The following is a 10660-nucleotide window of genomic DNA, read 5'->3' on the forward strand; positions in this document are numbered from 1 at the left end:
CGTCCCGTCCCGTCCCGTCCCGTGCCCAGCCCTAGATTTTTAGCATAACTGTGCGATCTAAGCAAGGGGTACAATCCATCGACCAAACTTAACATTGCTAATACTTTTTTCGAAAATACATCGTATATTTGTAGTATGTTACATAACTAATTTCAGTTTACCCGCATCAACTTTAGGTCTATCATCTTGTTAGTCTTTCTTCTTTCAATTTCTTCAAAAACACCCCTCAACTGTGTCCAAACCTCCGTTCTCCATCTAATTTCTCCGTCAAGTGATGACGTGATATTAAGAAAAAAGTCAAATTACCGGAAAAAAAAAAAAAAAAAAAAAACTTTTACTGACCATTTTTCTCACATATCGATACACATCTCTGTTCCTATCACAACCTCCTAACCTTAGTGATTTTGGTGGGATTGAATGCAATTTGTCTATTTTACCCTTTTTATGTGGGCACTAACTTCAAATTTGGTTTACTTCTTAATGCAAGTCATTATATGACGGGGGAATTGGATGAAAAACGGATGTTTTGACACGGCTGATGAAAATTAAAAGTTGAGGGGTGTTTTATGTTTTTGATGAAATTGAAAGAAAACAGACTAACATGATGATCAACCTAAAGTTGACGGGGTAAACTAAAATTAGTCCTATATTATATACGCATACAAAGAAATTTAGATGCTTTATTCAAATCAAGGTTTGATTATCTCTATCCATTACTTCATTGTATAGAAATTTCTAATTTAAAGATCTTTCTTGCCATATGCATATTGGGGGCGTACTTGTGGATAAACACACTAGAACTTCGATGCTGTTGTTGGAGATGTTACGATTACAGAGAACAGATCTCAATATGTTGATTTTACAATACCATATACGGACTTAGGTGTGGGAATGTTGGTACCAAATCAAGATAACTTGTGGATTTTCTTTAAACCACTATCAAAATATCTTTGGATAACAAGTGCAGGCTTCTTCATCCTAACCGGTTTTGTTATCTGGATAATTGAGCATCCTAATAACGAAGACTTCCAAGGCACAGCAGGGAAACAAATTGGGACTGTATTCTGGTTCTCCTTCTCTACTCTTGTGTTCGCATATAGTAAGTGTGTTCTCAGTTATTCCAATTATATCCAAGTCTTCCTGCCAAGTTCCAAGCTAGTGATTGCTCAACTCTATATGTTCATAGATTAAAATCTTGATTGCTCAACTTTATATATGCTAACAAAGAACATGACACGTAACAGTTTCTTGTTCATTCTGCAGCGGAGAAGTTGTCAAATAATTTGGCAAAGTTTGTAGTGATCATATGGGTGTTTGTCGTGCTTATATTGACGTCGACTTACACTGCAACTTTAGCATCAATGATGACTGTCAAACAGATACAGTTAAACTCAAGAGGAAACTCTATAGGTTACCAATCGGGTTCCTTAGGAGTTATATTGAACTTGAATTTCAAAGGCCTTAAGCCATATCGTTCAAGTGAGGAGTATCTTGAAGCTTTATCAAAAGGAACCAAGCATAATGGTGTTTCTGGGATAATTGACGAGGTCCCATACATCAAAATCTTCCTCGCAAACAATTCTGCTGACTACTCGATGATTAAAACCGAGTCTATCACCAATGGTTTTGCCTTTGTGAGTAACCTCTCTTCTACTAGTCACTTGACATATATTAATCCTAGTTTGTCGATGCATTTGATAATATATACTAATAATACTGTGCATATTAAGCTAAATCCAAAACCTTTTAGCAATTTACCTGGCCATACTCATCAGCCTACTAATTTGTTGTCAACTTTTGGCATTTCAGGTTTTCCCTAAAGGTTCGAAATTGGTTCAGGATGTGTCGAGGCAAATCGAACGTCTGAGACAAGAAGAGAAGCTTATAGAGATGGAGAAGACCTGGTTTCTTAGAAAAACAACTCTTATGTCTGATGAGGATATTAAAGATCCCAATACGATTGACCTCCACGACTTTCGCGGTCTATTTCTTATTAGTGGTGCTTCTTTAGCTCTTGCTCTTTTCTTGTTCATAGTTGTATCTGATACATTTAGAAATCTGATTAGAGGACTAGTGCAGCTGATTCGAAGACAACTGCAGCGTTTAAGGGTGTTTGTCTCGAACACAGCATGCAGTAGAACTGAACAGAACTGCTGTATGTCACTTCCAATGCAGCTGTACATATATACTGTCCGTTAGTCACTAATGCAAAATAGAGGTCGCTGCATTTCATAGATTCTGTTGCAGCAGTGCCCTAAAAGCATTGCAAGTAAAACTCTTGGTTAGCTGCAGATAAAGATTATGAAACAGAAACTAGAATGATAACCCACATTCACATTTTCATTTATGAACTAAACAGTAGTTTCTGCATCTATTCAAGTTTTGAATACAAATCCAAGTACAGTTCCTCTAAGCAGTAACATTGGTGGTAGCCACAAATGGCACAATATACATATACAGCAACAATCTAAGAATCAACTGCTGAAATCACTTTTCAACCATTATAGCAAACAGAGAAGCGAAAGATAATGAACAAATTCATTTATCTGCGTCATTTGACAACCGTGTAAACTAAAATTCATGAACTCATGCCAATTTGAGATGATATTGACAACAGTTATACTCTTAATGTTAAACAGCATACCAACGGCAGAAGTCAAAAATTAAGACCTCCAAAATTTCTTCATCAAAAAAAAAAAAAAAAAAAATACTGACCTCCAAAATTTCAAGATAATAACTGCTACTTGAGCTTTCATACTTTTCAACTTCATTTTCCAAATTGGGTACTACTAGTTCAACCACTATGCCCTGGGCAAAGAAAGTATTGCAGTTCTCTTTAATGTAAACCTAGGCATATATCTACATATATCCAAGGTTTGGAACATAGGTTAGTAGTTGCATCTATATTTACATCTTATCTATAAAGTGGAAACAAATTCAGAACTGTGCTACAAAGCTTTCAATCATCTTCACAGCTTGGTTAAAGAAAGAACGGTATTTGCAGAGAAAGGTGACTACAACAATAAAAGATCCTATCCAAATATTCTGAACTTCGCAACTAATATGCTTACATCTATTAATTAGCACAATGATCCAAGTTACTTGTTTCTGACGAACAACGATATTTGGACCAATTCTCTAAACATCTAAAGAAAACAAAGAAACAGCATGCAATTAATGCTTCAGACCAAAAAAAAACATGCAATTAATGCCAAAGTACTTGCTCAATCCAAGTATTAGAATAAAAGCTGTGTTGCCCTAACCAATGGCAGAAAGAACTCCAATTGCATCAAAGCTTCTCTCCATGTTTTACCTCATATGATCACAAGGTTCAAGAAACCCCTAATCCAGACCACATGATCTGGCTCTGCCTCTATCTAGACCAACTAAAAAGGCTATTATGATTAGAAAGGTTATCTGATGGCCAACAATATGAGAAAATAGTTCAAAAAGAGGTATTGTTTTGGATACTAATGGAAAATCAAGATTGAAGTACGACACCGCATTAGATATTAAATCCAAATGTGAACCAACATTTTCAACAAATTAGTTCAAATCGATAAAAAGAGACCGCAATAACAAACAAGAAGCAATTCCAGAAGCTGAAACCATTACCTATGACACGCATGGCAGAAACACTGTCCTGAGTAAATTGCTACTAAGAGACCGATTCAACCTGCAACAACTATTGGACCCTACCCACCACTGCCAGAACCTCCTGAGGATGTGACTGCACAAGAATTTGAGCAAGCACCTCAGCTTGCAAAGATGGAGCAATTTTATTTACATGTAGCCATGTCTGCTCCCACAAGCCATCCTCATCTGAACCACTCTTTTGAACAAGCACTCCCCTTAAATGCATTACAAGCAAGGTGTTCTTAAGTAGCTCAGGTACTTCGTCCTGAAGCTTCTCACTTTTCCTCCCTCCAACTTTCACCTTCATATAGTTCCCCATTCGACTTATAACACCCGGCCATACTTTGCAAAAGGTTGTTAAATGTGATAGGTCAGGAAGTAGCTGCAGAAACACTTTGGACAAGAGCTGCATGGCAAGGATTAAAGTACCTTCCATGTTGCGGTACTCCTTTTGGGAGTGAACCTGTGCAATTTCAAATAAATCATCAAGCACTGTAAAAATCACAAGATCAAAGCACTGCAACCACAGACCATATGGAAGAGGGATCCCATCAACTCCTGTCAAGCAGTTTCGTAACAACAATAAAGCATGGTTCCTAACCACTTCTCTTTGGTCTAAACAAACTTTTCTCAATCCCTGAACAAGCCTCAACCACATTTCCCCAATATCCCGAGACATTTTCACAGCATCCTCCTCATTCATAGATAGCTTAACCTCACGGGCCCATCTTGCTAAACAATCAACAGAACCTGCCATAAGATCTAGTGCGCAGACAGAACGATCTACCTGCCCAACACGAGACTCAGCAAATTCCTTTGATGCATCAACACATAGAATATAATTGGTGGGCAACAGGTGGGTTCCATCAGACATAATGAAGGACAGTGTGTCAAACCCAGCCTCAGAAGCTTCGGGGCGGGCCGTGATGGAGATCAGGGATGTAATTGTGTGCCACCCTAACTGGGATCTGATGTGAGAGGCGTTTGCTTTCACAAGACGACTGACTTCCAGAGTAATTTGTTCACAGTAGGCATCTGCAACCCGAGCATCAAGCTTTAAGACAAACTGCAGGGACCTCAGCAGTTCATCAGCAAGGTTTTCTTTATAGGGAAGCAGCCGCTGGCATATTCGAAGAAGTCCAAAAACAGCCTTTTCAACCAGGGCACAAGGCATCACGGTTGACTGAACAATGTTTGATATGTGCTCATACACACCCTGCCAAAGAAGCACAATCCTATCCCTATTATTTAGGGTAATAGCAATCAGCAATTCCAAACAGAAAACAGCAGTACCGTCGTCCTCCGGAGAGCTGTTGCCTTTCTGTGGTCGCCCTGTGGCCCCAATCAATGCCCTTGCAAGCTGTAACAAGGAATCAGGCTGCAGAAATTTGCTTTCAGTGAAAATGCCGTCAATGTGGCACTTTTGAATTGTCTGAAGGGTACGTTGATGAGCAGCAAGTTGTTGTTCAGTGGGTTGTGATCTCGGCTCCTCTGTGTCAAGAGATAAGAGCTGACTAAACCTACCCATCAATCCAGAAGATCTCCTAGGAGTACCCATAGTAGCCATCTGAACTGAAGATAGAGCATTTGTTATTGGCTTTCCAGGACCTGCGTCAGCAGAAAACTCGGACTCATCAGCTGCGTTGCTAGCTACACGAGCTGGAAGAAGACCAAGCTTGTTTAATCTTAAGATACAGTCCAGAATATTTCTCCAACCAGTGCGAATATAATCACCATACCTATTGGCAATGGTGAAAACTGTCACAGTTGACATTCTAGCTTTTGTGTCATCACCAAAGGCTAGCACAGGTTCCTCAACTGATGATGGGTTTAACAGAGTTGTGAACTTACAGAGAGACACAACCAGATCATCCAGTACATCTTCAAGATGATGGCAAGCTGAAATCTTTGCTATAGCTAAAAATCCATCAATGCATGTTTGATAAACCTCTTCGTGTTCTGCATGATCAAATACCACAGAGATTGCAGCAATTGTAGGGCCCGAGATTATAGCAAACATATCATGATCTAGGTAAGCTCTAGAATCAGATACAATGAATGGAGCATTCTTCTTGGATTTGTGCATCAAACCAATCCACCGGCATGGGGTCATTTCAGGATAACCAGCACCTTGTTCTGGAGTAGTGCGGATCTCATTCTTGCATATTGAGTGATAAAGCTCTGCCAGAAACTCTCGAGGAAGATCACTGCCTCCATTGATGTGTCTATTATTCCGAATGAAATCCTCCTCTGTCATCTTCTTCTTCACCTGAACATTGTGCTGATCTGTATTAAGCATTATTATTGAATATGATAACAGAAGGGCAGCATCCTTGTTAGCAAGAATTAGAGGTGATTGCTCATAATATCTCTCTGAGAATGCTTCAAGAACCCTTTGTATCTTTTGTGATTCTCCAGGCAAACGAAACGTTTCCAAGAAAAGGCGGAGTGCAGTATCCAAATTCATATCTTGGAAATCAAAGGTACCAGCAAATTTTTGAAGAACCTGAACACAAAACTCGTCATGATTTCCCAAGAAATCCCCCACAAGATTCTTATCTAGCCCAGCTGTATATCTGAAAAAGCAGGCCACACTTTGAGGATCAAGTTTATCAGGCAACAGATGAGTTCCTTGGAGGAACTCCAGCCCTTTCTTCGGGTCATGGTTAAAATGATCAGCTCCAATCGTCAATCTTCTCTTTATATACTTCCTTCGGCGAACAAATGGAACCCAATGATTTGGATCACTGTAGTTGTCACATTTCACCATCCAGAAGGGAGTATACTCCTCCAGATTTACTGGAGTATGCGCAGAACTAACTGATCCATTCCCTACCCTTTCCGCAATTCCCTGAATGACGGCAATAAGACCATCCAAGGCAAGAATGTGAAATGAAGACAGAGGGCAATTAACAGGGAATGCACTCTTTGACAACAAATTAGCAAGTTCTTCAAATAAATTACTGCAAGTTATGTCACAATCCAAGTTAGCATACATCTCCACCATGAAATTTTTCTGCCTGCAGAAGTCAACAAGAGCCTCCACAGCAACCTCCTGCTGTTGATAAGAAGCTCCATACCTACTTTGTGCAAGCCTCAATATCACACAAGAAAAGAAAGCCTCGAGCTGAAGTTTAAGTTCAGTGCGCAGATGGTGATACAAATTAAGAACGATGCTGTAAGCCATTGAAAGAATAAGAGGGCTAGTTGATAGGCCAAATTGCATCAGATTCCGAAACAATTCATCCCGAACCAAATTCAATAACTTGGGGTGATGCTGAATGGACACCCCTCCCAACTCTATAACTGAATTGATTAAAACCAAGGAAAAAAGAGGCACATCTTCGTCAAATGCTATGGTATTAGATCTGGGACCCATTCCCATATGCTCCGAGACATTTAACAACGAACAGAGAAAGTGAAATATTTCCACCATGCAAGGGACTCCATAGGGCTCAGTCATTAGATGTAAATCATACTGAACAGCCTCCTTCCTGCCAAAAGCCCCAATTGTAGTTTCATCGATCCCAGATGCTGCCCGAACAGAGGAATCATTTGAGGCAGGAATTGTGGATAATTGTTGAAGATCATACTCAGAATTTAAGCTTCCATTCTCTAAGTGTCTACTCCCAAAAGCATACTCATTATTAACTCCTGCAACCTGCACAGGAAAGACAGCCACATATTTGTTAAGAAAGGATTAAGATTTGCAATACTTAATATATTGTTTAGCATCCATAACCAACAAGTCACCATGGGATAAGACCTATAAAACTTGTCAATATTAGTACCTCTCGCTTGACAGTATTGTTTCCATTTACCAATGCACTTTCGGTCCTATGAACGTCTGGAAGGTGTGAGAAAATACATCTGACAAGTTCATGCATGGTGTTGCGAGCTATTCTTTGCAATAATTCACCTTTAGTTCCAGCTTGATGAACTATCCGGAAACATGTGTTCACTATAGTGCAAACATGTTGATTACTCAACATAACAGATGCTTTACTCCTCATGCAGGCCAGAAGAACCTGTAGTATCTTCATCAGTACCACTTCTTCTGATGCAGGATCAGTCACCTCAAATCGACAGCTAGTGATGGCGTCAACTAACATGTGCATGGCATCGTCAACATTGACAGTATTCTGATGGATCACATCAACTGTTAAGATATTGTCAACAGATGACAAAGCAACACCAGTGATTGGTGCACCAGTTTCATCCGATCTAATCACATCCAGAAATGGCTGGAGATACACAGCAGATTGATGGTATGCCACTGATGCTGCCATGAAAATATTTGTCTGCGTAGCGCCTTTAACGACTGGATTAAAGAATGTTCAAGCTGATCATCACCTGCCATATACCGTCCTCCCCATCTCACATTCCTCCTCATAACCGCTAAAACAGAACCTATTTCTGAATTAATGATACATGCTATGGTAGATTTATGAGAATTGGTGGCGTTTTCTTCCTCAATCGCCTTGATTCCAGTCTGCAGCTTGACACGCCCCATCTTTGAACAATATGCTATTAACAGAGCCTACTCTTGTTACCAACTTCTATGTAGAGAAGGCAAAGAAGTATAGGCAAGGCATTCCTTCACAGTTGATAGTCTATAGAGGTAGTAATACTGATACCTATCAGCAGACCAGCATATCAAATCAGACTATATTGTATATTTCTTTTCGTGTACATAAACCATCTAGACACACTATAAATGACACAGAAAAATCTATTTTACCTTCCACAAGCAATTTTATGACCAATTTCAACCTAGCATTGTGTCCTAAACCTAAGGATTGTAATCTGAACCACAAATTGAAGTTCCAAGCTCCAAAACTCCTCAATTAACCCTATCTATTTCATGAATTCTGATTCAGATTCCAAATACAACTAGAAACTCAAAATCCAAAGTCTCGTTCTACTACTCACCCGGTACTCCTCCGGATATCGACGCCTGCAGCTCCTCAGAAATTGCGAGCTTCAGGTTCGACCTGTGATCGGGCGTGGACCATGGGATCAATCAGGATCAGAAAGAAGAGACGAGAGCGATGAAATCGAAATGCGAGTTGAGAGAAGAGAAAGTGTACCTGGCGAAATTGAAGCGAGGTCGAATCCCTAGCGCCCGGCCTAGGATCTAGAGGAGGAGGAGGAGGAGGATTCATTTTCCTATAGTTTGTTCATTTTTCCCTCCGTAATTTTGTTTCCAACTAATATTCAATAATTTCTGCATTGTAAAAGTAAAATGAGATGAGAATCGGAATGGTTCACTAAGAGTCCCTTTTTATTTATTTATTTATAGAGGTCAATTACAACCGTAATTATACGTACATAATAGTAATATTTAATACTAATAGCTACGTACATAATGACTAATTGAGTTATTACATCCATTGATCAATAATTTCCTAATTTACTCTCGTTAGTTACTTTTACGAAGACACACTTAAAGTATTTTTTCTTCAATACTCCCGCTTGTGCCAAGTTAAAGTTAAAACGATGCATGGAGTGTTGTCTCATTAAAAACCTTGTCAAGTAACAAAACCCAGTAGGACAAAATAAATCTTGGTATAAGAGAAAATGAGCACAACACACCTATGATAATGTGTGTGTGTGTGTGTTAGACTCCCCCTGAAATCTACACTCCCCCTGATCCTTACATCAATCAAAGGAGCTAGGAACATCTTCGCATTCCTATGTTTCTTACATGTTTTTCAGATATAGCCTTGTGATGTGATATGAGAAATAGGTTTGTATTATTCTCCTCAGACCTTACTTGATTCACTTGAATCTTGATGTTTCTCACAAGGTATCGTCGTGTTCCTAATAGTGAACACATAACCAGTTTGGGAACGACCTATAGATACCTAACATTAGTAAAAACCAACCAAAGCATCGTTTGAGGTTTTGATGTAGGGGATTGCAGTTCCATCTGCATTCCCTTTCGTCTTTCTATAGGGATAGGATGAGCCCAAGTCAATGGTTTAGGTATCAGGATACGTTCATCATACATTCCAATGACACTGCTTTGGCGCTGAGCTAAGTCTAGCACTACCAGAATAAAGGCTTTAGCCGACGAAAATAAAAAAACCAGGCTGACGAATTTTTTTTTCGTCGGCTAAAGTCCACTTTAACCGACGAATTTTTTTTCGTCGGCTAATTTAAAATTTTCGTCGGCTATGGTCAACTTTAGCCGACGAAAGTAATATTTCATCGGCTGAATAATTTTTTTCGTCGGCTATAGTCTGTGAACTTTAGCCGACGAAATTTTTAAAAGTTTAGCCGACGAAATTTTTAAAAGTTTAATCGACGAAATTTTTAAACTTTAGCCGACGAAAAAATATAATTTCGTCGGCTAAAGTGCCTTATATTTGCAGATCTAGACAACAACTCATCTGAGAAAAAAAACTATACGTAGAACCTTCAAACGCAACAAAGTCGTGAAATAAGATATGACCAGAACGGTGAAATACGACTACGGTTGAAAAATCACAGTATTCCGGTAAAGTCTCGGTGCCGATAGTTGACTTACCCTTACTATTCACTATGCTGCAGATTTGGCGTTTGGTGTCTGATTGACTATTGTGATACCTTTCCGGAAGCGTAACGGCCTTACGAGTCAAACTCATCACTAATGCCATGACGTATGGGCCTTTTTGGCCATCCGAGTCCGTTTAGGGCTTCAAAATACAGTTTTCTTATTTCCGATTAGAGTTGACCGTTTCGCCTTAACGTTGTCGGATCCAGTTGAATTTTTTACCATAGACATCTTTCGTCATAATGATCATATCTGACGGTCGAATTTTGGTTTGTGAATTTTAGTCATCGGAATCACAACGTGTCTACTATTTACCGTTATTCGGGTTTATTGGGAGCCCTATCGTCGGAAGGTAAATGTCTCAAAATTTTTATATGGGCAGTTTCGTCTCATCTACGTGAGAGTTTTTTGTGTGGAAGGTTTGACCAAACTACGTAATATAGAGGGAGATATGAGCGTTTTCGTGTGATAAGTGACGATGGATTA

The 10660-nt window shown here is 39.3% G+C and overlaps 1 protein-coding gene and 1 pseudogene across 2 annotated transcripts in view; one reads left to right on the forward strand and one right to left on the reverse strand.

Annotated features, from left to right (window-relative positions):
- The window catches only part of LOC101298077 (glutamate receptor 1.4-like), a 5367-nt gene extending 3168 nt beyond the window's left edge, over positions 1-2199 (forward strand). The window contains exons 4-5 of the mRNA XM_004308605.1: positions 1264-1634; positions 1810-2199. Of these exons, the coding sequence (XP_004308653.1) occupies positions 1264-1634; positions 1810-2199 (761 nt within the window). The remainder of the gene's footprint in view (positions 1-1263; positions 1635-1809) is intronic.
- LOC101305794 lies at positions 2113-8149 on the reverse strand (annotated as a pseudogene). The gene is made up of 3 exons (XR_185231.1): positions 7428-8149; positions 3616-7297; positions 2113-2175 (listed from the first exon to the last, which is right to left on the reverse strand). The product of XR_185231.1 is annotated as an ARF guanine-nucleotide exchange factor GNOM-like (transcript).
- Between the last annotated feature and the right edge of the window lie 2511 nt (positions 8150-10660).

Source organism: Fragaria vesca, linkage group LG7, assembly GCF_000184155.1.
Source record: "Fragaria vesca subsp. vesca linkage group LG7, FraVesHawaii_1.0, whole genome shotgun sequence".
Classification (NCBI taxonomy): domain Eukaryota; kingdom Viridiplantae; phylum Streptophyta; class Magnoliopsida; order Rosales; family Rosaceae; genus Fragaria; species Fragaria vesca.